This window comes from Tympanuchus pallidicinctus, unplaced genomic scaffold (genome assembly GCF_026119805.1).
Source record: "Tympanuchus pallidicinctus isolate F22 unplaced genomic scaffold, pur_lepc_1.0 scaffold3, whole genome shotgun sequence".
Taxonomy (NCBI): domain Eukaryota; kingdom Metazoa; phylum Chordata; class Aves; order Galliformes; family Phasianidae; genus Tympanuchus; species Tympanuchus pallidicinctus.
The window spans coordinates 63,834,048-63,860,073 of NW_026294747.1; the positions used below are offsets into that span (position 1 = coordinate 63,834,048).

The following is a 26,026-nucleotide window of genomic DNA, read 5'->3' on the forward strand; positions in this document are numbered from 1 at the left end:
GTTCTCTTGGGGGCAATCAAACTTCATGCTGACTTGAATCTTTTTTAAAGAGTTTGTGATGTCCCATGTGCTCACATGTTGTTAAGCAATACCCCTTATTTTCTTGGAGGGATGTGTAGCAGTCGGATCATTAAAGATGGGATTTCTGATCGTATGTAGAAAAGAATCCTTTGCCAGTTTAGTGCTTTCCAGTTTTCCAGTTTAGTGCAAACGATTTTCCTGTTGTATAAGAGGTGCCTATGGGAGACCCTCACAAGCACATGAAGTGGTGTTTTAGGGGTACAGGATGGGCAGCAGCAATGTTAGTGGTCTTTTTAGGAGAATACACAGCCCCCTTGAGGAAAATTAACACTTTTGCAGTTTTCTGGCAGTATTAGGCTAATTCTTGAACCTCCAAATGTTGCTTTCATTCTCATTTTTGTGTGGGTTTTTTTTTTTTTGAAAGCTGGGGGAAAAAAAGAGATCAGTGTTTAGACCATGAAGTACTACATAAACGAACAGAGAAAGTTTAGAAAATAATCATAACTTCAGGACTTGGTGGGAAACATAACCTGTTTGTCTTGAATATTCACTTTGAATAGGCTTCTACATTATACAGGGTGGTATTTGACCCCTCTGCAGCTGTGACCTTAAGTGGAGAACTGCTTCAAAGTAGTTAAGGTACAGAAATCTCTGGTTTGCTCTGTTGCACACATTGAAGAGCAGAGATGTGCAATAAAAGACAGACTGCTTTCTCACTTGAAGCAAAACATTTGGGAATGGCTAAAATATACTTTGAGGGCAACGTGTCGGTTTTTATGCAGGAAGAAGATACCTTGAGAGGTATTTTTCAGCCTTTTTCAGCTTATGATTTTTTCATGGCTGTACTTCAGAAATGGGATTTTAGATCTTCCAGGACAGTCCTGAGGGTGGGTTGAGAAACTCGTGTGTCGGAGCTTTCTGACTGAGGACTTTTCCATTCGCTTTTAATGAGGCTATTTCCAGTTGTTTTTAAGTTGAGTGATTTATATAAGGAGATGCTTTAAAACCTGCTTTTCATTCCTTTCAGCTTATCAGTAAAAGATTGGCTAGTCATCTGTTATCCAATGAAAAAAAATAATGGTCTGAATTTCTCAACAGGAAGAGCTTTGGCTGTTTTACGAATTTGGAAGGGGGGAAAAAAATATAACAAGGTGCAGCCCAACTCTTTTATTCCATTTAATCATTCACAGAGCACAGGCTGAGATTTGTACATCCAAGTAAACACCTCAGGTCTGTTTTGATGCATTGGTTGTGGTTTTGTGCTGTGATTTTTTTTTTTTTATATGGGTATAAGTTCAGAATCTTACTGTTTCTCTTCTCTCAGTTTCAACCTATGGTGGCTTGTGTTTTTAGGCTGAAAGCAACTTAAATTTTATCCTACTTACATGGACCCCATTGCTATGATGCAGTCTTAAATGTAAGTCTCTGTTGTTTTAAACGTAATTTAATTTAATTTTCTGATTGCAGTCAATTTGTTGAACCTTAACCTAGTCATATGGGTGAATATTCTAGAAACATCCCTTAAGGATGGTACCCTAAATCTCTGCAGCTTTGTTTGTGCAGTCAGAGAGAGCACTCCAAGGCAGCTCCATTGCCTGTGTGATGTTGTCTCACAGTTCCACTTTTTATCTCCACTTTGCAAGTACTGCGTTGGTGGAAGATACTGCGTTCCATCTTAGAATGTCGTCAGCAGCCAGTAGGTAATGTACTGGTGAGCTGTTGGGGAGAGCTGTGAGAGCTGCCTGTCTACAGCAGGGCCAAGTCAGGCTGGTGGAAGTTGGTGCTGAAAGCCCTTAGAACTGGCTGATTTGACACGGAGGCAGAAGAGCTGCGTAGTTCCTGATGGCATGCACTGTGGCTGTGATGGTATCCAGCTGGGAGTGATAAGGGGGTGCTGGTGTGTCCGGTTCATCTGATGGCTTCTTTCAGATCTGACAGTATAGGCCTGAGTCAGATTTGTGAAGTATCTGCTGCTTGTTTCCTTTAGGAGAAACTGCAGATCCTTTCCTCTGAACTTCTGATGATTAAACTGTTTTTCAGGGATCCAAGCTTAGCACTGTCAACGTGGCACCCCGGCCTCTTGGTCCAATGTTACTCCAGACTAAACTTCAATAGCTATTTCTAGCCAGCTGCTGCCCCGCTCTTTCCCTTGTTGGCATTCCCATGTCATGAGTGTTAATCGTGCCTTCTAAAACTATCTGATGCCCTGTCCTGCTTTCCAGCTCCTGTGGCTTTTTAGTAGGAAGAGGAGCAGCTGACCTTCTGTGCTTTTTCTGGTTGTGACCTGTTTGCTCCTCTAAATTCTCTCTGGTTTCAAGAGCTCTCATTTAACAGGTGACCCAAAGCTGTGGCCAGCTCCACAAAACAGCTGCTTGTGTAGAACAGCCATCTGTGACCGTTCCTGCATCACACAGCATATTTTTTTATTGTCCCTGTTTACCAGCAGAACCAAAAATATTTCCAAACTAAATTTTTCTAAACGTTGGAACTCTTTCCAGATTGGGCTGTTAGATCTTCTGCCTTCGTACAGGCTCGTGATTAAGTCTGCTGAGAAGAAAGTTGTGTTGAAATAGTTAAACCTTTTCCAGAAGTTTTTAGGATTAAATAATCAGTTTCTTCCTTCAACCTTTCTTCTTGATTACCTGATGAAGTGCTTGGCTAGCACTGGCCATGCCCTCCCTTCCCTCTGGCTTGCTCAAATGTCTTCCAGGGAGATGGGACATCTTGTTCTACTCCTGCCATGTTAACCTCTGGAGTTAACTTGCTGCTGGAATTAGGAGTGGTCAGATCAAAGTTCATAGAAATCCTCATGTTTATGTTGAATTATTTTGTTAGGAGAGAGCTATGCTGTTTTCAGTCCCTCTGGAGGGTTCTTAATTTAATTTGTGTCTCTAAAATAAATTTCAGACGATTAAGGATGGGGTAAGTCAGAGGCAGGAGACTGTAGGGACTGTATTTGATTACAGGATGTGGAGCTTGGAGATGCATTGCCATTCCTAGCCATAAAAAGAAAAGCATAAAAAATAGCTAATTTTCTTCAGGTTTATCTAAACATCTGTCCTAACACCAGTAAGGCTGCCTTACCTCCTTTATTGTATTATCTTGCTTCCTGCTTCAACCTGGACTCTCACTCATCATGCAAGTAGTGTGGAGAGAAAGAAGCAAGAAATGAAAGTTTCCTTAACTTTCTCCCTCTGTGCTGATGTGGTTTGACCAGGGCTAGGAAACAACTCCCAAGAGCAGAAACCTCAAGAGAGCTACGTAGGTGTCTTTTCCTTTGTTTTCTGTAACTTGTTCTTTCCTTTGCTTTCGCGTTCATCTGCTGCATCTGTGTACTTCGACCCCAGACCTGCTGAATCCGAGCAGCTGTTCTCCTTCAGCATTTTATTCCTTGGTTTGTCAGAGGCTGACAAGGTGCAGGCTTAATCCTTGGCTCTGGTGACAGGCTCACCGAAACCACTGGCTTCTCCCAAAATGCCTTAATAGCAAGGGATCTTGCAGCCTTCCAGTGTGCGGAGACGCAGCACCGTGTTCAGCATCTGTATCTCTTAACTCTGAGACAGACCTCAGTTCTCCCAAAATTGGCTAATGAAACACTAGTGATCTCCAGCGCCATTTCACAGCCTTTTTGTGGCAGGCTTTTAAAGGGCCAAACTGACTTTAATACAGATACTATTACATTTCTGCTGGAAATGTTAGAGTATTACACTTTCTTGTGTTGATTGCCAGGCAAATTTAAAGGAGGTGGTGGCCTTTTTTAGCATGTAACTTTTCCTGTATCTGTCCTGTTACTAAGGATATGTAACACTTGAGATGTGGTTCCTGCAGCAACTAGCTCTGCTACAAGTTTCTTTTGCCTCTGAGGGTGTGTAAAATTCTAGCTGTGTAATACTCTTGCATTTATCTGTAATCTTCCTCTACGCTGCTCTGGTTTTCCTATCCTCCTTCACTATAATGTCTTCACTCCTTGTGCTGAAACATTAAGCAGGGTGGCTGATGGCTGTCACGTGGCTGCTTTCTTCCTCTCCTAAGGAGGAACGTTAGAAGCAGACTTTCTGAATGCTGTTACTCGTGCTCAGGGCTGTAGGTGAGGATGGAGAAATGCATTTTGGACTCAAAGCAGGAAGCTGTGTTGTTTGTGGTGGCTTGCTGTTGAAAGTGAATCAATGGAACAATTAGGACTTCTTACCCCAAGGGTGCGATTACACAAAAGTTTTTCTCCAGCAGCAGAGCTGGTTTTAGAAGTTTCTGGCTGCTGGTTCTCCACCCTGCCTGGAAAACTGGATTACCAGTTAGTGCAGTGATCTCATTTACAGTGTGGCTTTGTAAGGAGGTGTGTTGGCACAACAAGGGGGGAGGTGAGCTGTGATGCTGGAACTCATTAAATCGCATTTTGTGCTGAAGAAAACAATAGGGGAGCATGTAGTACAGGGTGTATTTTGAAGGAGATGGCTCTACTCGGTGTGTGTATGGGATACAGGGCAGGACTGCAGTCACTAGGGTGGGTTGCAAATTGTCTGCCAGATCTTAACCTACAGGAACATTGCCTTCTTAGAAATTTAGGGTGTTCTTTGTTCACGGGTTTGTCTTTGCTGCTTAGATACTGCTGTCATGGGTGGAATTTAACTGTTTCCTTCTGGAAAATTGGAAATGGGCTTCTGTGGATCGAGTCAAACTTAATCAGCTATTCTCCAGCTGTGCCTGAGTGAGAAAGGAGAGCTGCAGAGCTTCCTGCTCTTCAGTCCTTGGGGGGCAGCATGGAGAGCAAATGGGGGGATTGATTCCTTTTGTGCAACTGGACAGATGTCTGATCCATCTGCTGCAGGGCTGATGCGAGCAGTGAAGAAAGACTCCAGAACAAGTTCCTCCCTGCTTGTTTGTATTTGACATTTAGTAGTTACAGGCTGGGTTTTTTGTTGCCTATGTGCAGCTGGTTCCCTGGTGGTTCGTGCTGTCATTAGGAGCTATTGCATTAGGAACTGTCAGAGCAGGCTGTGAAGCTTGTTAGCTTGAATGGAAAACCACTTAACTTTCAATTGCTGTATGGTTTGCACTGTGGGGCTGCACTTTACTAAGCAGACGTAATACGGCTTGCGATTGGCGTCACACACTGGGGCACTTGGATGATGAATGACAAGTAATGCTAAATGCTTTATCACAGTGTCTTTGCTCGATATCTTGTGGGCTTTCTGCTGGTGTGCTGCTCAGTATATGTTTGATAGGCAGCAATTTGTTTAGAGCCACATTTTTTTTCCACATCAGTCTCTTAATGTCTCCTTTCTTTTGCCTGCTGCTGGACTTCAAAATCAATTGTTTATTGCTAGGCTTCTTTAAATGTTCTTATCAATGACATTATCACTTATATTTATGTGTAGGCTCCACATTTGGCTCTTCCTTCGGTTTTGTTTTGTGTTTTCCTGACGTGTTTCTCCTTCTGGGCTTGGAACAGCACTTCAGTCAGCCTCAGCCAAACTACTTTTTTTTTCTTTTTCTTTCAGCTGAAGCCTAACCCCTGTTCTGTGCATGTGCAGCTTCTTCTCTTGTGTTTTCTGCCTTCAAAAGTACCATGTACAATAAGTACCGTAGTATCACGCAGTTCTATCATCTGAAATAGGAGTTACATTCTAGAGAGGATTCAGAATTTACTTTTAAAGACATTTTAGTGACTTTTTGTTCTTGAAAAAGCTACTATAACTATTCTTTAACACGTGGTGTGTGCCTTATTTTTAGTGTTAACCTTAGCTTCTGGCCACTAGATCATGGGAGCTGTTTGTCTTGCAGATTGCTCAGTCCACTGGTGTATGTGGAGCACAGATCCTCACTGACATTACATTTAAGCAGAGATTCAGCAAAGCTTAGGTGTGCTCCAGACTTCCTCAGTTACTTTTAAAAGTGGTTTGGAGCCTGCCTTAGAAACTGGCCGTACCCAGGGTTATGCTGGTATTCTGAAACAGGATAGTCAGTGGGTAGAACACACGCTCCTGTGTAGATCTGATCTTGGTTTCAGTTCAGTTGAATGTTCCTGGTTAATTTCTAGCAGTTAATGTGTTGCTGTGTTGAGAACAAGCCACTGTATGCAAAGCAGTCTGTTTCTTCCCTTAGGCTATGGATAGGGCTCCAACCTACTAACCTACAGCATAATGCAGTTGGTGAAAGTGAGAATGGTTCCTAAAATCATGGAGTCATTTGAGTTGGAAGGGACCTTTAAAGGTCATCTAGTCCAATTCCCTTGCAGTGAACCTGGACATCTACAGCTAGATTTGTCTGCTGCTGGTTATTCAGCCACACTGTAGCAATCTTCCTGAACCAGAATGTTAGGAGATTTCTAATATTGCACACTGAAATGTATGGAAATACACTGCAGTGTATGGAAAGACAGCTTGGCTTTGTTCTTCATATCATACCGTGCTGCGTTTTTATGAAATTGCCTTTGAATCTGAAGTCAACACCTACCTCCTGATTTACTGATCTGTGCACTGGGAAAACACAACATGTTGTGTTGCCAGTAGCAAAGCTGTTTTTTAATAGTGTAAGCAAAATAGGGATGAACCATCTAACGCTTTCTTGAACAGGAAGGTGGCTCCTCTTTTGCTTTTCTGCTGTTCCCTGGGCGAAGCGTTTCGCTGATGGCCTTGTTGCTGTTTTCCCTTCTGTAGAAGGTTGGCAAATTCCTTCACTTCTTTGAGCATCTCATTGGGAAAGTGGATTTTGGAAAACATGCTAAAAATGGCAGGTTGGACTGGGAGCAGATGCACAGCATGGGTGTGAATCAGCTGTTGCCAGTTTACAAAGAAGGCTTGTTGTATGCATGCCCTCTTGTCTTTTATTTTTTTCCCCCCCTTTTTTGGGTTGGGTGCATCCTCAAACTTGGCTGACACAGGATTTCTGACCAAATGATTCTGAGCACCTTATCTTCCTCCTCCACGTTCCATGGGCCCTCTGCAGGAGAGGGGAAATACTTCTGAACCAAGTCTGCTGACAGAGCTGTGGGTGGAAAGAGGACAAAACGAGTACGTGAAGAACTGCATATTTTCACTGCACTTCTAAACAAGTGGCAGTTTGTTCTCCAGATAAAGGCACATTTCAGAGGAAAAACCTGAACAGTGGAAGTGGAGGGTTTTTGGTTTTTTCCTGTAGGTGTCAAAAAAAAATTCTTGTCCAAAATAAGGAATATCAGGGCTTGCAGGCACATACCTATTAGCACGAATAGGTGACAGGCTGAATCCCAGGTGAGTCCTCATGCCATACAAGAGCACATCTCAGCCAGAGAAACCTAAAAGGTGAGGTCTCAGTGGAGGGTTTGTATTCTGACTTTGAGTGTTTCACCGGTTCATTCAGTGAAGAAAAGGCTGCTCCCATGCAGGGAGCCCAGCATGCAGAACAACCTGAGTTATGCTGGGTGAAAACTTTGGCTAATCAAGATCCAGGACAAAGCTAACTGAAGAAGACAAGGGCCTCTGTGCTTAGCACTATTCAGCGTTCCTTTACCTTGTCTATAAAGAGTATTCTTGTGTGAAATGTTGGGGGGATGTTATGCAACTAGACTTTTTTTTTTCTTTTTCATTTGCTTTTTTGTTTGCTTTCATTTGCTTCTTCATTTGCTTCTGTTGGATGCTTCTTCCAGCATCCAGGCTAGATGTGGCCCTGTGCAGCCTGGTCTACTGGTTGGGAACCCTGCATGCAGCAGGAGGGTTGAAAGTAGATGGTCATAACGGTCCTTTTCAACCCAGGTCACTCTATGACTCCACAATTCTTTTCCTATTTTGTTAATGTGTGCTAAGATCTTGTCTTTTGCAAATACCATGAGCCAAATAAAGGCTTTTTGGGGAGGAAGAAACTGGAGGTACCATTCTGGAGAAGAGTGGATATGGTCTTATTGCTTGCAACTGACACGGGGCTATCAGCTCCTTTCTGTGCTCATGAGCGTGTTCTTCCCCTCCTTTTTCCTTGGCTCTGGCACTCATCCATCCCATAGATTATTTATGTTCACTGCTAACCAAACACAGCCTTTTTTTCTTGCCAGCTTAGTTTTCAGTCTGTTTAGCAGTTATCTTAGTGATGCCCAGTTCCTCTGCAATGACAAAGATGGAAAGTGTGTGGCTGGGCAGAGCGGGGCGTTGCTCCCCTGGCTGCAGCCAGCTGTTGGGTAACTCAGCACACAGCATTTCCCACAACTAAGGGACACCCTGCACCCTGCTTGTTTCCTGTGCAGTTCTGATTGTGCAAAGCAAACCCTTGTTGTGCACAGATCTGTATCATCTTTCTGTTCTGTAAGAATCCAGAAGCTACTAAGTGAAAGCCTAGGAAGAATAATCTTTGAGCTTTTTTAAATTAGCTGTGTTAGTATTGAGATGTTCTTTGCCTGGTAGACTTGCTTTTCCAAGGCTATCATCAGTGCTCGAATTGGTGCTTTGCAGTCATGCCTGCTTTGGTCATTCTTTAAGAACTTCCCAGTGCTGCTGACATTACTTTGTGCTGATTGATATCTGTAAAAAACTTAATAGTCAAATAGTCAATAGTCAAAGCACACACCTGGAAAACAGGCTTAGGCATCCCATGCTGGAGCAGAGGGAGCAATAAAACCTGGCTCTGAGGAGACTGTCTTTAATCCAGATGCACACACACAGAATATAATATCCAATAGATTGTGAAAACAGAACTTGCACAAGAAAAGTGTTATTGGTCAGTGATTCCACTTATTTCTGGGTGTGATTCAAAGAGGTGGTTTACTCCATAAAATGTGGTTTGTCACACGAGGTGATGTAATTCACACCATGGTTGGAGAGAAAAGAAGCCTAATGCTTCTAGGGGAGGATCTGAGCTATCCTTGTTTTGTATGCAGTAAAGAAATGATTTATGTTCAGAATTCAGCCTCACTTGTTCAATATTCAATTTTAATTTCCTCTGTATTGAGTTTGCTAGAGCAGAGTCTGATTTTTATTAAGCTTGTTGTCCTATGCTTGTAAGTCGCTGCAGCTCCCCTGTTTTTTCCATTTCCCCTTCCTGCTTCTCCAGTACTAAAACAGCTGTAGCACCAGTATCTACTGAATGCCCTTCCAAGAGTCCTGTGTGTATGTACACTTTACATTTTGGCTTGTTCAAAGACTATCACAGTTCCTTGTGATCATGGGGTATTTACAGCCTGCCGTGAGGATTTTCCTTCTCTATCAGTCTCATGGGTGTAAGGCCTGCGTTGCTGCCACTGCTTTCCCTTCAGGAGACTCTCCAGCCACTGCCAGATCCTCCTGCTTCTCCTCCTAGCAAATTTCTATTCTGAGTGTTCATAAAATATACAAATCAGCTCTTCTAGTTTAAGCTAATGTGTCAAACTATTTTCTCTAGGCTCTGTTTTGGATATTATAAAGCACATTGTGGCCAAAGGAGAGCACAAGACCGGTGTCCTGGATGAGCCCTGTATAGCCACGATCCTCAAGGAGGTGCTGGAGGGGCTGGACTACCTGCATAAAAACGGACAGATCCACAGGTATTTTTCATGTTTCTCATCCCTGTCCTGAAGTGTGCACCACTGGAACAGCAGTAGAGCTGGGCTGACTGGACTGCGTATGCTCTTAGGATACAGAGAATGGAAAGGAAAGATTGGGGCTTTACTAGAACTCAGAGTTCAGATTTCTCTGTGACAACTACTTCTATAGAAAATATATGACCAGGACAAGACTTGAAACCTTGAAGTATCTGAAGTTCCTTGTATAGCAAACCTTTTTCCAAATGTCCAGATCCAGCTACAACGAGTGATTATTAGAGCTGGAAAAGCTTCAGCTGGTCTCATTTCTTGCAGAGCTACAAATCACTCTCTATGAGTGCTGCGTAAGAAATGTTGGACAATTTAATAAGGAGTCCTTCAAGTCCCAAGGTTGTTTTTTGTTCTTTTTAAGGCAGGATGCTGCAGGGTGAACATCATGACATTTAAATTTGGCTGTTTTCATTTAAAAAAGATGGAAACAAAATTAGAACTGAAAAACTGTTCTGTGGACAAAACCCAGTTAGTTAACTAATGGCCGTATGTGGTTTGATGGATCACTGAAACGTGGGCTTCTGTGCTGCTCTGTCATTTGGGGTGTATTTTTAAAGCATGTTTTCCTGTCCCCTGGTGTTTCAAGGTGTGGCGTAGCTTAGAAAGAGAGGGTGCTGATTCAATACATTGTGCCATTTAAAAAAATAAATGTACAATCTTAAGTATGCACTGAAAATAGAACATATGGCTTGTGGGTAATATACGTCATCCCAGCCACACGCTGCTGCTGGGAACAGCAGCCTCTTCTTTGGGAATTCTGTGAGCTTGGTTGTCTTCTGGTACAATGCCATTATAAACTTGCTCCAGCACAGCAGCAGCAATGCTTGTCCTCTTGCTGCTCGAGAAGAGGTAACTCATTCTACCAAAGTGTTGTTTTAATTAGAAAATCCAAGAAGCATTCATTTCATCCTTTTGATCAAACCAAATCCCACTGGCCTTTGTGGGATTGTTTCTAGTTAAAAAGAAACAAAAGGCTGGAAGGAACTTTGGGGTGGTTCATTTCCCTCAAAGAAATCTCAAATTTCAGTATCCAGTCTCCGTTACAATTCCTATTTAACAAGAATAGTTGTTTTTGCTGAAGACAGTTCTGATTCACAGCTGTTCACTTAACTTTCATTTTTAGAAATGACTTCAGGCAGCTCTAGGAAGGTAATGTAATAGAACAGCTTACTTGCTGAGCAAGGGTGATTTTTGCACCCTTTCCATAAATAATTGACCCAACTCTGTTCATCTGTAACTTCCAGTTGATTTTTTTTGCTCATTTAGTTCGTCTTGTTGTCTTCATTTTTTTTCTGAAGATGTCAGGTAGGGATTTCTTACAAAGAGATGTTTCTCCATGTGCCTTGCTGTAGTGGAACAGCAGAACTAGTAGTCGTTGTGAGGATTGGAGCATTAGCTACATGGATGTGTGTATTGGGGCAGCTCCAACAGTGTTTGGATTCATGCTTTGTGTGGGTCTGGGAAACCTCACTGTGCTGTGAAATCTGGAGAAGTGGTAAGCTAAGGTATGGAAGGGAAGTGGTGTGTAGGTTTCCTACCTGTGAAGCAATGGATGCGTTTGTAACTAATGGCTGGGAGCAAGCTTTACATGCCTCTGAGGGAAGAGACGTGCTTCCTTAATGGAGTTAATCATACTGGTTGGTATTTGATCCAGATGTGTGGGATAAAACAGCTTAAAGTTGTATGAGGAAAGGTCCCATCTGCACTACATACAAATGTCTGTATGGTTTTCACATTTGCTTTACACAAGGGGTCATAGCAGTGGTCATGCCTGATGGGGAATGCAGATGGAAGTCTTGCCAAAGATGCTTTGAGAGGAAGTGTTTAAAATAACTAAACTTTGGTCCCCTGGGCCAGCTTAAAGCATCTGGCTCTAGAGGAAGCAGCATCAGGTGATGGCTGAGCTGCTGAGCATGGTGTCTGTGATGAAGGGCAGAACCTCAGACCAGAACACAGTCAGCTGTGAAGGGTCAGAACTGAAGTTCTGACGTTAGGTATTGAACGACAAACCCAAGGCAAGCAGCAATCCAGCAAAGCATGGAGCTCAGCTGGTTACAAATGCAACTGGGCTGTTATTTAGTGTGTCATACCTTGGTGAAAATGACAAATTCATTAAATTAGAGACAAGGTCTGAGTGGGAAAAAAATACAGTTAGCACACCTGCACTTGGACAGGCAGGCTATTGACAAAGCCCTAGGGATAAGTGTGTGGACCCAACTGTTGACCTGAAGTGGGAACAGCTTGTTACTGCTGTAAGTAATCAGTCAGAGCAGAGCAAACGTATATCTGATGGTGGAGCTCAGTGCTTCTAAATTATGTATCATGTTAAATGGGTAAATTAAGTTAACAAGTGGAAAACTGCCTTAATGAAATTCTGCTGCTGCTGAATCTTACTGTGTATAAGCTTGTCTTGAACTTAACGCCGCTTCCAATTAAGGTTTGGGGAGCTGGCTTCACAAGGGAGCAAAGGGACAGGAGAGTGGTTTGACAGCATTCTCTAGCGGAGATCAGAAAGGCAAATATCTAGAGAAGGCTTAAATTCTATTTTTCTTTGTTTACTTTGCTAATTAACAAGCAGAGCTAGGCTGAGGCTTGAATAGATGCCATTGTTCAGCAGCAAATGCTTTGGTTTCCCACGTTGTTCAAAGTTATATCTTTTGCAAGCGTTGAACAGCATCTGAGGCCTTATGGGAAGAACAGAGGAGGAAGCAGAATAGGTTTTTGAAGCAGTTAACAATTGCAGATAATTCCCATCATCCTCCAAAACCAGCACAGTCTCCCCTGTCTCAGGGCTGGCAGCTGTGCCCGAGTTGCCGTGTCCTTGTGCCAGCTGCTGTGGTCACCACTGTGGGTTGCTGTGTCACCTGGCGATTCCAGCAGCACTCTGAAATCCCAGTGCTCAGTCTCATGCTGAGGGAGAGTGGACTTGGAAACCTTTCTGTGGAGCTGTCCTGCGAGATCCTGCTCAGCTGCTTTTATGGAAGTGGACCAAGAGCGATGTGCTGTGCTGCGCTCAGGCTGATCTCGCCCGGGTGATTGCAGCAGGGTGACACGTGGGGTATGAGGAACCTCTCTCTGTTTGGGCTGCGGTTCCTCACTGGATCTGGGGATTAGCAGTTAACCAGCAGATCGAAGGACCTGGAAATAAAGCAAAAGCAACCCATGAGGTTTTTTTTTCTTTTTTTGGATGTTCAGATGGTACTCTTTATGGCAATCTGACAACTGTATCATGCTGATTAACTATTACAAGGGCTCTTTGCCTTTCTCCCTATTTTTATCTCTGAGCTTATTTTCTGTTTGCAATTAGCTGTTGTGTAACTGAATATTTCAGTTAATCCAGGTGAAATGATACATTACTGGAGCCTTTGCATATAGTTGGAATCTCTTGTTGCAACACAATGAATATGATACTTGCTTGTCCTTCTGTAAAAACAAAAAAGCATAGGCAGTGCTTTAGGGTTGCACACACTTGAAGTACTGTCGTGGCAGTGATCCAGCTATAAGCTTGCTTAGTGCTCTACTTGTGGGGTGGAAGAATGGTGCAGCAGCACATTTGATTCACGAGGTTAGCTCAGCTTGTGCTCCAACACAACTTCGCTGTTTGCTTCTAACTGTATTAACAATTTCTGCAGAAAGTGTTTGCATGTAAGTTCATACCCATACATATCACCAACACGTTTGTCTGTGTGGTTTTGCAGTAATGCTCTTCTGGTATTGAGTTGGACATAAAATGAAGGAGCTGATGGATGTGTTCTGGCAGACCTCAACTGTCCTACAGGATTCAAGCTTAATTTTCATGTAGCTGATTAATGCATTGATATCTGGGCTGGCAGGTACCGTGGTAAAACTGGATTTCAGTATGTCTCTTAGCATGTTGCCAACTGAAATACTGTAGTTCTTTGTTTCTGTAGTGGTGCTGTAGGAAAACTTCATGGCCCCCTTCCAGCTAGGGCTGTAATCTTGTTTTAGGGAGCACATTTTCAAAGTGGAATTTTGTAGGGAAGGAGCGAGGCGTGATGATGTGGAGCCATTCACCTCTAATTGCCAGTTGGATTTTGTAAGTTGGTACATGAGTAATTGGAAAGCTAGCTACTGCTCAGCCATGGGAAGTGGATTGCCCCAAGTCACAGAGCCTGATAGACTGTATCCTGATATAGAAAGTTGGCACCAAAGTATGGGAAAAACATTGTGTCCCTGGACATGGAGAAGTGCTGGGCAAACACCCCTCTGGGCCAGGGTGGGAGGTGAAGATTTTAACTCCAACTGGTGCTTTCTGATGACTTTGTACATAGGGGAGTGTGCCTAGGTCTTTTTATTCCTTAAAATAAAGGATGTATAGAAACACCCTTTAGAGGTATCTGTTAATGAAGATATTAACTTATAAACTGTTGAGTAGTTTGAGTAATGGTGGTGTTACTCGTGTGCTTTCACACACATTGGTGTGGGCAGGCAGAGAAGATGCTGCTCTGCTTTATACCCAGAGATTTTTGTCCCCTGTGTAGAAACCTTGCTGGGTGATATTGAGAGCACAAAGCACTGAATCTCTTCTCTGTGTGCACTGTTATTGTGCTGGGCCATGTTGTGGCAAACCAGCTTCTTCTACTGCAGTATTCATAGAACTATAGAATGGATTATGTCGGACAGGACCTTAAAGCCCATCCGGTTCCAACCCCTGCTGTGGGCAGGGCTGCCCCCCACCAGGTCAGGCTGCCCAGGGCTGCATCCAGCCTGACTGTGAGCACCTCCAGGGTTGGGCATCTATGGTTTCTCTGGGCAGTCTGTGCCAATGAGAAATCCCTTTTTTTTTTTTTTAAAAAAAAAAATGACCCTGTGGTTCAAAAACAAAATATGAACCAAATATAAATCTCAAATCTGCAGACACCCAGAAACAGTAGCTCCTGTGGAGATTGCTGTTATCTATTTCTAGGAAAACCAGCAGCTCCAAAACCCAAAAACTGGCAATTAAATTCCTTAGGTAAGTATCATTGCTGATGAAAGCATGGAAGTATGTGTTGCGTTGCTGTTTTGGGTTTTTTTGGTCCCCTTTATTATATGAAGGTAAGCTATGTGAAGACAGTTTGGAAGTTGGATGCAATGGTCCTTGTGGATCCTTTCCAATGTGGCATGTTCTATGGTTCCCTAAAGGTAAGAAGCAGGAGTGGTTGGGGTGATCCCTGAAGGTTTGGTCAGTGATCCATGCCCACATTGCATGCTACCATGGTGTCCTGCAGTTCCTGAGTGGTCAGGAATATTTGGGTTGGATGTGTTGGCAGGATAACAATCCTCATTCTGTCTCAGCAACATTCTTAACAGAGAATATCACAGGCTGACTTAGCCATACACATTTACTCCAGCCTCCTTGTTTGTGATGTCTCAGGTCACTGCTGTTACCAGTGTAGGTCATTAGGAGCAGGATTCCTGAAACAGGCTCTTGTAACATCTCCCCAACAGCACGTTAATGAAGTTGCTGCTGTTCATCCTTCCTGCAGCGATGCATCAAGTAACCCACTTCAAGAAGGTGGCTGTGGTCACCATCCCCTGCTGCAATATGGCAACTTCCATGGCCTTCACGGATCCTGAAACCAGTGCATATGGAGATGTCTTAAGCATTTATTCAGATTACTGCAGTGTTTTCATTCACGCCTTATGCTAAGGCATGAGAAATAAGTCATTTACTGAATTTGTATGGTAACATTAAGCATGCTTTAAAATTTTATGAGGCTGTTTCAAAAATTATTTCTGCACGTTAACTAAATCAAATTATATCCTGTCTTGCAGAGTTCTTGGAAGGCTTTACAAAGTAAAACATAGTACTTTCAAACAAAACTGAGACAAAGTCCACACACATTTAGGGCAACAGACAGGGAATTGCTATAGAGAAATCCATCACTTTGTGGAAGCGTGGAAAGCATCACCAAGTTGGACTGGGGGTGCCAAGTGGACTGTTTCCATTATAAAGATATCATTTAATATAAACTAACCCAATTTTATAACTGCTTTCTCCATTTTATACAAACAGCAGAACAAAATAAGGTGAGCTTTCCTCTTGTAATGCTGGCTTGACTTAAAACCAACTTATTCCAAGTTTAGGAGAAAAAAGTCAAACCAGTGAGTGGCTCAGCTGCCCCGGCTCTCTCAGATGTCTCCTTTCTGCATCACAGTGCAAACACTGAGCATGAGCTGTGGGTGGCTGTGGAGATATGGATGGTGCTTGGGCCACGTGTGTATGCAGATACGCAGCTGCCTCCCCAGAGCAGAGCTGCCCATTGCCTCGTGCAAACTGAGACCTATTTAAGCTGGACTGTATTCAGATCTTGGGTTTCATTTGATCCGAGGTGATTGAGTTTCCTGGAAGGAACTTGCATCTCTGTCATGATGTGGTGAAAGCCTGAGATGTGTGAGTCATTGCCTTTCCTCAGTGTTTGACTGTGTGAGCAGCAGTTTTGGGGAAGTTCCTGTTTCTGTGCACACTAGGAACATGGTTTAGAATACATGTGCCTCATTGGTGTTGCCACAGGAAGTGTCTGCCTACCTGCACGTTGAATGATTGGGCAAGAAATGTTCAAATAAGGCCAAGCTATAATTGGGTGTTGTCTTCTGTTAGCAATGGCTAAGACAAGGCCTCCCAGAAATATCCAGGCCTTCAGGGGGAGGAGGCAAACCTTGTGACTGTGCAGAAAATGTTGGTTTTCATGCAGCAGCTGTTTAAGGAGCTTTATGCCTCATCCCTGTTGCAGTCCTTACAGAGAAAGTAGGATCAGGAAATGGAAGGGCTCAGTAGGTGAATTCATGGAAGAAAACCCCAGTCCAATTATAGCTGCTGTACAGTGGAATGAGAACTTAATTTTAAAGCCTGCAGGGGAGGATCCACTCCTATTGGGGAACTGAGGGGGAAAAACTACAATTTCTGGCTGAAGAAGGGAAGCTTTACAGAGTGATGTGTGACGCTGGAGATGTAACTTCTCTTCCACGGACAGCTGACGCGCTGAGACCTGTCAGCAGTCCTTGCTGCTTGGCTGATCCTCCTTGCCATAAGCTGATGAGTGCATGCACATGCTTGTATTACACTGCTGTAAGCAGTGCTGTGGGTTGAGTGAGCTTGTTAAACCTCTTGTGTACAGGAGGAGGAAGCAGGGCTCTGAGGTTTGTGTGCTTAGACCATCACAATGCATGGTGATAGGGCTAGGCCTAGCTGGAGCAGCTCCTGCACTAATCATAGAATGGCTTGGGCTGGGAGGGACCTCAAAGATCATCCAGTTCCATCCCATCTGCTGCAGTTAAGCTTACTTGAGTGCTGGTGCTGGCCTTCAGGTGTGGCAATGGAAAGTAAAGGCTGAAGCATGCAGGAGCCACACCTCGTTTCAACCATTGTAACACTCAGAAGCATGTGGGACGAGAAGGAAAACCATCAAAGGACGAGGTTGGCAGAAGTGCAAGAAGCATAAGCTGGGCAGAATTTGCTGAGATAAAGGAAAGTTGTTTGCACTGTGATAACAATGAATGTCTGACACAGTAAGGCAGTGAGTGATGTGGCACTCTTCACCTCGCACTGTCTCACTTTGTCAGACTTGCATGAGTTAGCTGAGCTCTCTGTACTGCCTCAGCATCTTGCCATCCCTCAGAGCTATTCAGCTAGCTGAGATGACAGCAAGAATTTTTGGTAACATCTCCAGCAGCGTGCTTTGTCTGCTCCCCTTTGAGCTGACATAGTGACTTAATCTGGAGTGAATTGGGCTTCTGAGTCATGGTTTCTCGGACCCTAAACCTCAGACTTAAAGCAGCATTGGAGAAGAAAAATAAGGAGGAAGAGTACCAAGTGCATCATGGATCCTTTGAAGCGTATTTTATGCTGTCTTAAAGGAAAGCACTACAGGAGATTAATTTGTCATGTCACTCTGACTAGGACTGCGTTATGTCCAGCCGCTAAAGTAGGTTAAAAAAAACAACCCAGAACATTCTTATCAATGCACGTGTAAGGCTTTAAAAATCCTGCTAATGTGCATGGGACTCAGAGTAAATAATGAGTTTCCCTGTGTAGCCAGTGTTTTGCTCCTGTTTTTAGGCTCTGCTTTTCCCTTCAGTTCAGAGGAGTGAAAAGGAGCAGTGACTGCACTTCCCCAGTCCCAAGCAATACCAGACGTTGTTGGGCTGGTCCCTGCTGTGCTTTGTAGCAGCCTGGCTGCTGGTGTGTGCCCCACTTGCCAGTGGCCACAAGAGCTTGCTGGGATGCCTGTGGGTAAGCAGGAACAAATAGAGCATCAGTGGGGAGGCTGAAGAGAGGAACATGGAAGCTGCTCTGCTGTTGGAAGAGCTCTGTCAGATATCTTCTGAATCCAGTTCTGCAGGGTTGGGTACAGCACTGTGGCTGTCAGTAGTTGTGTCTCACTCAGAAGTTCAGTACATAAGGCTCACCCCTTTGGCATGAAAATGGGTACACGTGGCTTTTCTGAGCAAGAATGGGAGCGTGCTGCCTTACAGCACTCTGGATACCGTGCTCTCAAATGTCATCTCATGTGTTGGGGACACAAAAATACTGCTGTGCTCTCGCTCACTCTGAGCCCAGTTTCCATTTTGCAACACTGTCTCAAATGCTAATGCTGTTTCTGTAACTGACTGTTTATATCCTGGCTCTTAAGGGAAAAGGGGAACACAGGTAACAGCGAATAGTGAATAATGCTTGATCGTGGAGAGAATGGCCCTCATTTGGTGCATAATGCTACAAATTGATTTGCATTTAACTGTAAGTAGAGAGATGGTCCTGAAAAGGTTTTGTAAATTGCTCAGAATAATGTTGACTACAGCAATTGGTAGTATTCATAATCAACATTGAGTTGTTCATGACTATTAACGGAAAATAGTAATTCTTGTACCTTTAAAATATAAATAAATATAACTTGGCAGGACCAGCTCCTCTTTTATCATGCTGAATTATGCACTGTAGGGTTCAGTCCATGGAAGTGTGTTGTTAGAGCTGATGTAAATTGCATCTAATGGCAGATGACTCATGGCTGTGCTGACAGCCAACGCTGCATCCTAAAGGCACATACAAGCAGATGACAAGAAGAGAAGGCACAATGAACAGGGCTTTTCTTCTTTTTCCCTAGATGCTAGCTGCACAAGTCTTTGCTCAGGTCTTTTGCTGACATTGCCATTTCAGTGGCCATAAATTGATGTCCTACTTGTTGCTCTTGGTGTAGACTTTTGAGTGCAAGCTGAGCAAATTCTTTTCAAAGCCTCAAAATTTTTTGGAATTTGAAAAGTACTGATACTTCAGAAAGTATTGACTTAACATGCAGTTCTTTTAAGTTTTATTACTTGTGCCAGGACTGTACCCCTACAGCTGGTAATTGGTAATATCACACCCCCTGATGGAGCAGCAGGTCTTGATACACCCTTAGTGTTGCCTCTGCAGTGACAACGCTGTGACAGTGTGAAGGGCTGAAGGCAGACCTGATCACTAAACAGGATTTTGAGGACTTGGTTAGGCTTTTCATAGTGAGAACAATCCCATTAAGATACAGTTCATGGTGTCACTTTTCCATGTCTGTTGAAAAATGAAATAGGAGGGTACATGGAAACACTGCATTTACCTTCCTATGTTCTCAAGCCTCCTATATCTGGATGCTTGACTCTAATTTTGGTGGATCAGGGATCAATTTTATTTCTCTGGCATCTAATGCCTATGGACCAGCCCTAACCTGAAGGCATGAATGTGATGCAATTGGTACCACAGCACGGGGTAGCCCTGGGAAGCTAAACCAGTTCAGGATGCAAATGAGGCATTTCTGCCCTGCTGAGGTGCGGGGAATCCAGATTTGCACCGGAGGAAGTTCAAACACCTCTTCAACATCTGGTGTGAAATGCAAGGTAAATGGAAACAGAATGGAGAAAGGATCTTGGAAGCTTTAGGACAGAGCATTGAGGTAGGAATGCCCGGAGCAGTGGTGGCATTTGTTAAGCCACTGGCAAGAAAGCCTTTACTCCAACCTTCTGTAACTTCATTTGAAATGTGATATAATTACTGCTTATGCTACAGCCCAAAGCTACTTCCTGTTTTCAATATTGTAATTACACTAGAGGCCACTTATTCTGACTGTATCAGCCCAGGATATGGACATTACACGTTAATAGGGAGTACCTTCAAATTGTTATACTTGGCAATAGCTATATCCTGGAGTAACAAACTTCTTGCCATTCTCCTCGTTGGGCCTATCAGTATATAAAAAGAGAATAAACAGGAAATCACCATTCCTCCTTCCCCTGCCTCACTGCTTTTAAATGTCGTTAGTCTTAAGGATAGTTTTTAAGTGCTGAATTTGTAGATGCTGCTTATAACCCCAGGAGAAGCTAAAGATGGGGAATCCATGTTGATCCAGCGATCCAGCATGCTGCCCTCATACTAGGATGAGGAATGGCAAAGCTGGGAGGTATTCCAGTGGTTCGGTGACTCAAAGCTGAATCAGTGTCCCCATGGTGCTTGTCAGCACTCTGATTTGGTACTCTGGATTGAGTAACTGCCTTCAGAGAGGCTGGTCACCCGGAAGAAAAGCCACATCAAGCTGTGGTTTCATTCTTCAGTATGACTTGGATGTTTGGCAGTGGCTGATAGACTTCTTGTCATAGCAACAACTTGTTTTAATTTCTTGAATCAGCTTAAATGCAGCATATTTACTGACTTTTGTTTCCAATGAGGAAATATGTAAATTTTAATTGACCTAATCTGAAGTTAGAAAACAAGCCTCTGCACATGAGAGAGGTAAGGGACTAGAGTGCCCTGGCTTTGCTTTTGATTGGATTCTATCTGAATTCACTGCTCCTTACCCTGCAGACCTGTCTGGCTTGCAGTAGGAAAAAGTTTTCTATGACAAGGTTAGCAAAGCACTGGCACAGGTTGCCCGGAGAGGTGGTGGGTGCCCCATCCCTGGAGGCACCCAAGGCCAGGGGATGGGGCTCTGAGCACTTGATGTAGCTGTGGGTGTCCCTGTTCATTGCAGGGGAGTTGGACCAGATGTCCTTTAAAGGTCCCTTCCAACTCAGTTCTGTGTTTCTATGTGTCCCAGAGGCATCTTCTGTAAATACTGGCAGAGATTTTTTCCATTTTCTGTTACACTCTCTGATGGCTTTGTGGGAGTACAGAGGATAGTCAGGTTGGTAACTCTGAATTAAATGGAAATGAAGCTCTGATTGTATTGGATTTGGCCAATGGATGCTATGAGGGATGGTGTAGCTGCATGTTTAATGTTGTATTTAATCCCTCCAGATACTTCCATGTACTTAACAGTCCCTAAGTGCTGCAGTGCTGATGCTCGTCTATGAAGGCTGCAACTCTTAGAAAAGGAAGAGCAATGCTCCTTGGCAGGAAAGCTGGCTTTCCCCTTAGAGCACACTCACGTTTTTGGCCAGTATGAAATAAATGAGCAGGGCTGGAGCTGGGCAGCAGCGTTTGGTTTGTGTGGTTATTCCAGTACCACTGTTGCATTGTCTTAGTGCTTGAAATCCCGTTTTGATATTAGATGAGCTTCTTGAGGCTAATTCTGAATATAATGTGGTGTTTCCGTGTACCTCTATCTGCATCTTGATCATTGAAACAAGTTTAGCATTTCCTGTGCTTGTTCTTATGCTTGTGCTTCAGACATGGATGAGGCCTCTGGGATGGTTCCTGCCAGCAAGAGCTGTTTGTTTGACAGGACTTGAAATGCTTCTTTAAAGATTTTTGTCTGCTTTTTGCTGGTAAAATCATCATTACTGTCCCTGTCTTACAGTTTTCATTCACTTCTGTTCTACTTGAAGCTGGGGGGGAGCCTTACTGTGTTTGCCAGTGCCTTACATTGGGTGTTGGGAGGAACATAGCAGTACTGGAGAAGATGTGTCCAGAATTGTCTTGGCAGCAGCCCAGGCTCTTCAGAAGCCAGGAAGGAGATTTCTAGGGCCCAAGCAGGATGCTCTGGCCAGGCCATCGCGTCAGTTCTGCTCTCTCAACTCACGAGGGAGGAGAGAAAAATGGCTTTTGGCTTTTTCTGTGAAAGGATGTTGGGTATTTGCAGAAGGTGTCTGGGGGGAGAATCTGTTCTTCTGTTCTCTTCCCTGCAGATGGCTGCCATTACATGAGGTACGCCATGCAGCGCTACTTCATTGCTGCATCCGTTCCCCATGCAGGCACTTTGCTTGCAGCCCTTCTTGATACGGTGCTTGGTCTGCATGCTGTTATAGCCAAAGCATGATTAGCAGCTGTGCAGTTGTCAAGTGTGCAGGTACTTCTTTTGGTGTGACATGGAGAGCAGCCTGGGGAAATAGGCTATAGAACTTCCAAGCATGTTTGGAGTCAAAGGTTCAAGAAATGCTGCTATGAATGGAATGGAAATAAATGGAGGAAAAAAAAAAAAAAAAAAAAAAAGGGTTGTATGATAACTTTCATAGTATGTGCTGAGTGTTCCTTGACTTTGTGTGCAACAAAACTCAGGGAGGTTCTGCATAAGTGCAGGGGTTGCCCGGAAGCTGAGCGGCTCTTCTTTCCCTTTGTCACCCTGCTGCTGTGCCCAATCTCTTCCCCCTGCCCTGCAGACTGTGGCTCAGCTCCTTGAGCCAGCAGCAAACACCATTTTTCTTCTGACTGCATTTCCACCAGTATACTGAGGTAAATCAGTTTCTTAAGCAACCAGGTGAACCAGGGCTGGATGCAGCAAGACATGAGGCTGAGGGGTATTTTTCAGTTAAATGATTCAATTTCTTTGTATCCATAGCACTTAAATGCTGCTAGCTATAGTCTATGTACCTCTTTCTACTGAAGTTACGATCAGTGTTAAATCCCTGTTGTTTCTGCGTGATTGGGAGCAAGAAGTTCTGATGCAACAGAATGTGAAGTAACAAACTTTTAATTGGTTGAAGGGGAGTTTTAATGAGTTCCACTCACTGTTGCTTTGTCTTTCTGCAGGGATGTGAAAGCAGGAAACATTCTTCTCGGAGAAGATGGCTCAGTGCAAATCGCAGGTAACTTTTTCCTAGCAGCTTCGAGTAAGCTCTGGGCATAACTTTGTCTAGAGAGACTCTTTAATGGGCAAAGAAAACAAACCAGCATAGAAATGGGAGCTTCAAGAAAAATAATTGTTTTTCTAAACTTAAAAAATAATAATAATCAGTTTGTTACATTTTGATATCTTAAAATACTATTCTTTGTAATAAAGAACATCAGCATAAATCTTTTGATCCCTTGGAATCAAAGGATGAGATAAAAATTATTGGAATAATGAGATAATAATTCTTGGTGGTTGCTTTAGTTAATACAGATGTGTCTGGAGATGTCTGTGCTCACTGCTGTCACAAGCTGCTTTCCTTTTGTAGGAGAGCATAGCACTGTTAAAGACACTGCACCTGAAATACAGTTTCTGCCTAAATCCAAAACTGCTTTGTTTTTTGTTTCAAGTCTCCCAGTGCTCTTAATGCCTGCTGTTATATTTCTAATGAAGTGTAAATAATTAATCCCACATGGCAGCTGATGGAAGGCAGAGTGTGGCCACCAAAATGCTTTACACTAAAATACCTTTATTTTTTCTGCAGTGGAGCCAAGATGTAACATTTTGGATTTGCAGTTGTACAGAATGTTAGGTTGTATTGTGGGAGAGGCTGTGTGTAGCTGTAGCATTAGGACAATGCACTACTTTTCTGCCAGCCTAGGATAAAGACTCTTGTGTTTCTCTTCGACAGGATGCCGAGGCTTGACTTTTAATTAAGGCTTTTATTAAGGTGCCTGTTGGTGTATTTTTGTCTGCTGGGTAACATACAGATGATGGGTAGTTTTAAGGCCAATTTAAATGGTCTCATAAAATCCCTTACTTAGCTTTTATGAATTTTGAAGTGTTTCTTTGGCTTGTGACTTGCAGATATTCCCCTGGATTTATATGTGCAACACTTAAATGATGCAATAATTTCTGCACATTCTGTGAAAGCAGCACTGCAAGATTGTGGCCTTCCAGTATTCGAAGGGAGCATACAAACAGGAGGGGGTACAACTGTTTACGAGGATGGATAGTGATAGGACAAAGGGGAATGGTTTTAAACTGAGACAGGGGAGGTTTAGGATGGATATTAGGAGGAAGTTTTTCACACGGAGGGTGGTGAGGCACTGGAACAGGCTGCCCAAGGAGGCTGTGGATGCCCCATCCCTGCAGGCATTCAAGGCCAGGCTGGATGTGGCTCTGGGCAGCCTGGTCTGCTGGTTGGTGACCTGCACACAGCAGGGGATTGGAACTGGATGAACATCGTGGTCCTTTTCAACCCAGGCCATTCTGTGATTCTGTGTGCAACAAAATGTTCCCTTTAACAGTTTTTTGTTTGTTTGTTTTCTCTGAAGTTGCACAAGGAATAACTCTCTAATCTTTCTTGCAATAAAGTAGAGCAACTGAACTCAACCAAGTTCAGCAAGTTCATAACAGCATCAGGAAGCACTTTTGTTTCTGTGAAAGCAGCTGATAACTTGAAAGAAACAAAAATAAATGAATGACCAAATAGGAGAGAGGAGGTTGGCCTGGGCAAAACATGAGAGTTTGTTTCTGTGGGAATTTCTGACACTTAAGCTTCCTTTCTTCCTGACCCAGGATAGAAAAGCGAAATTCCTTGTGAAAGTTTTGAGCAGCGAAAAGTTTCTGGAAGCAAATCAATTCAAATAAAGGGAATTTTGTTTCAGCAAGATCAGAGCGCTCGCCTTCTGACAATATTTATGTGTCTTATGAATAATTTGGTTGATAATCGACTGCTTTAATTATCAGCTGGGTGACTTCACTGTGTTCCCATGAAACAAAACTATTTATTTCACTGGAAAGTTACACCATGAGGAGAAATAAAAATTGATCAGCTGTGGAATGAAGCCTGAGGTTAGAGCACATGGGGCCCCTCCCTTGAAGGAACTGGTGTTGGTGTGTATGCTAACATGTTTATCTGGAAAAGATGACTTCAGCTCTCTATAATGCATCCTTTCCCCTTTGTCATCCTTACATCAAAACTGCCTGCAAATCCCTTGATGTGAATCTCTGAATGTTTGACCTTTGCAGCCCCACGTTCCTGGGTGCTTGCTGCTTCTTGACACCATTGGCCGTGCTTGTCTCAGAAGAAATGGAAATCATAAATGCAAAGCTGAGGAATGTAAATCTGACACTGCAAATCCTTCGAAACGAAGCAGCAGCTTTTAGGGAGTTTTATAGACATGCCTGCCCTGTAGTGGAGGTAACCCTACTGCTGGGCTATTCCTCCACAATGTATCAGAGAATTGAATTCAAGTACTGTTAATGTACACCTGGGAAACCTTCCCTGTGTACAGTTCATGCTGCTGCATTATACAATTCCAACCCTCTATGCTCCCTCAAAATAGAGAAACCTTTTTCACTAATGCAGACTGTGCAATTCTTGAAGACTGAACAGAAAAAGCACCTTGATGAGGGCATGTGCAGCTTCTCTCGTAGTTCTGAGCTGAAGGGTGCAGTTTGGACACAGGATGCACTGAGTTCAGGCTGGTGCAGGTAATGCAGCGAGAGGAAAATTCTCTGAGTTCAGAGGCATTCACTGAAAGTAGGCATTCTAAAAATGTCTCTAATGGCCCTCACAAACGCCTGGCTTAATCTCCTCCCCAGGTCCCAGGACTTGGTATTTTTATTCAAGGCTATTTTTAACTGTGCTCCTTTTGCTTTCAGAATATGCATCCACTGAACCAAGGCATAAAAATTGCCTTTAACAGATGCCACCAAAGCCTGAATTGAAGCTGTTTGCTTCTATCTTCATTTTTTTTTTGCTCTTTTTCCCAAGGGCACTGGTTTGGGCTTGTGGCTTGGCACCAAGTCTTTGGAGCCTGTTATGATCTGGAGAGCATTGCTTTCTCAGTTTGGAATATTTTCTTGCACACTGAATTAATCTATCTCTGGGAGAGCTGAACTTTCTTTCCCTGATACCATTGTTCTGGGTTGTGCTGGTGGTGGTTGCAGTGTAAATTGAGATAGCTGCGTTCTTTTGTGTTCCAGTCTCTCCATGGCAATTACTGTATTTTTTTTTTTTAATCAGAACATAAAACCTCTGTGCCCTGGCATTTACTGGCTCCGTGGAGTCTAAAAGCTTGTATGGGTAAAAACACTTCTTGTCGACATAAAGTGCAATGATTCTAACACACAGCAGAAACCAGGAGGCTTCCTCACAGCAAGCAAGGCTTGATGTTCCCGAGTTTATGTAACTGTGCAATTATTAAATTACTGGAAGATGAAGTGAGAGGCTGCTGATAAATGGGGAGGGATGGGAAAGGGAATGAGAGGAGAGCACACTCGGTGCAGGAGGTTTGCTCGCTATGAACCGTGTTCCAGCCGAGGCACCGTGTTCCTCTCTCATTGCAACTGCGTGTAGAGTCAGTCCTTCTTTCTGATTACAATCAGTGGGATATTAAACAGTTCTATCATACCCTCCTCCATTACAGAATGAAGAAAGAAGAGTCTAAGGAGG

At 43.4% G+C, this 26,026-nt stretch overlaps 1 protein-coding gene across 1 annotated transcript in view; it reads left to right on the top strand.

Annotated features, from left to right (window-relative positions):
* OXSR1 (oxidative stress responsive kinase 1) overlaps positions 1-26,026 on the top strand; it is an 86,693-nt gene that overhangs the window by 33,338 nt on the left and 27,329 nt on the right. The window contains exons 4-5 of the mRNA XM_052693337.1: positions 9,364-9,505; positions 22,485-22,540. Coding sequence (XP_052549297.1) covers positions 9,364-9,505; positions 22,485-22,540 — 198 coding nt within the window. The remainder of the gene's footprint in view (positions 1-9,363; positions 9,506-22,484; positions 22,541-26,026) is intronic.